General features: G+C 62.7%; 1 protein-coding gene across 1 annotated transcript in view; it reads left to right on the forward strand.

The window, feature by feature from the left end:
• Positions 1–723: 723 nt before the first annotated feature.
• LOC112942898 (serine/threonine-protein kinase WNK4-like) overlaps positions 724–1,034 on the forward strand; it is a gene marked incomplete at its 3' end in the record, with an annotated part of 2,312 nt that continues 2,001 nt past the window's right edge. The window contains exon 1 of the mRNA XM_026033947.1: positions 724–933. Within this exon, the coding sequence (XP_025889732.1) occupies positions 735–933 (199 nt within the window). The remainder of the gene's footprint in view (positions 934–1,034) is intronic.

Genomic DNA, 1,034 nt, shown 5'->3' on the forward strand with positions numbered 1-1,034 from the left:
GGGCTTTGGGGGCACCACGGGGGGCTTTGGGGACACAAAGAGGGGCTTTGGGGACATCACGAGGGACTTGAGGGGCTTTGGGGGCACCACAAGGGTTTTTGGGGACAAACTGAAGGGCTTTGGGGACGAGGCGAGGGGATCTGGGACACTGCAAGGTGCCTTGTGGGCACCGTGGGTGAGCCTGGGGACAAGGGGGGGCTTTGGGGATAATGGGCGGCCTTTGGGGAGGTGACAGGGACTTGGGGAGGTGATGGGCCTTTCAGGAGGTCACAAGGGTTTTGGGGAGGTGATGGGACTTTGGGGAGGTGACAGTGGCTTTGGGAGGTCACAAGGACTTTGGGAGGTGACAGGGACCTTTGGGAAGGTGATGGGCCTTTCAGGAGGTCACAAGGGCTTTGAGGAGGTGACAGGGGCTTGGGGAGGTCTCAAGGGCTTTGAGAAGGTGACAGGGTCCTTGGGGAGGTGACAGGAACTTTGGGGAGGTGATGGGACCTTTGGGGAGGTGATGGGACCTTTGAGAAGGTGACAGGGTCTTTGAGGAGGTCACAAGGACTTTGGGGAGGTCACAAGGGCTTTGGGGAGGTGATGGGACCTTTGGGGAGATCTCAAGGACTTTGGGGAGGTGATGGGGCCTTTGAGGAGGTCACAAGGGCTTTGGGGAGGTGCCAGGGACCTGGGGAGGTGACGAGGTCCCCGGTGGGCGCCCCGGCAGCTACCTGAAGCGCTTCAAGGTGATGAAGCCCAAGGTGCTGCGGAGCTGGTGCCGGCAGATCCTGCGCGGGCTGCACTTCCTGCACACGCGCGCGCCGCCCATCATCCACCGCGACCTCAAGTGCGACAACATCTTCATCACGGGCCCCACGGGCTCCGTCAAGATCGGCGACCTGGGGCTCGCCACGCTCATGCGCACCTCCTTCGCCAAGAGCGTCATCGGTGAGCGTTGGGGGGCACCGTGGGGCGAGCGTTGGGGGGCACCACGTTGGGTGGCACCATGGGGTGAGCGTTGGGTGACACCGTGGGATGAGCGTTGGGTG

The sequence above is a fragment of the Nothoprocta perdicaria genome, unplaced genomic scaffold (assembly GCF_003342845.1).
Source record: "Nothoprocta perdicaria isolate Ctin4 unplaced genomic scaffold, notPer1 scaffold_1372, whole genome shotgun sequence".
In the NCBI taxonomy this organism is placed as follows: domain Eukaryota; kingdom Metazoa; phylum Chordata; class Aves; order Tinamiformes; family Tinamidae; genus Nothoprocta; species Nothoprocta perdicaria.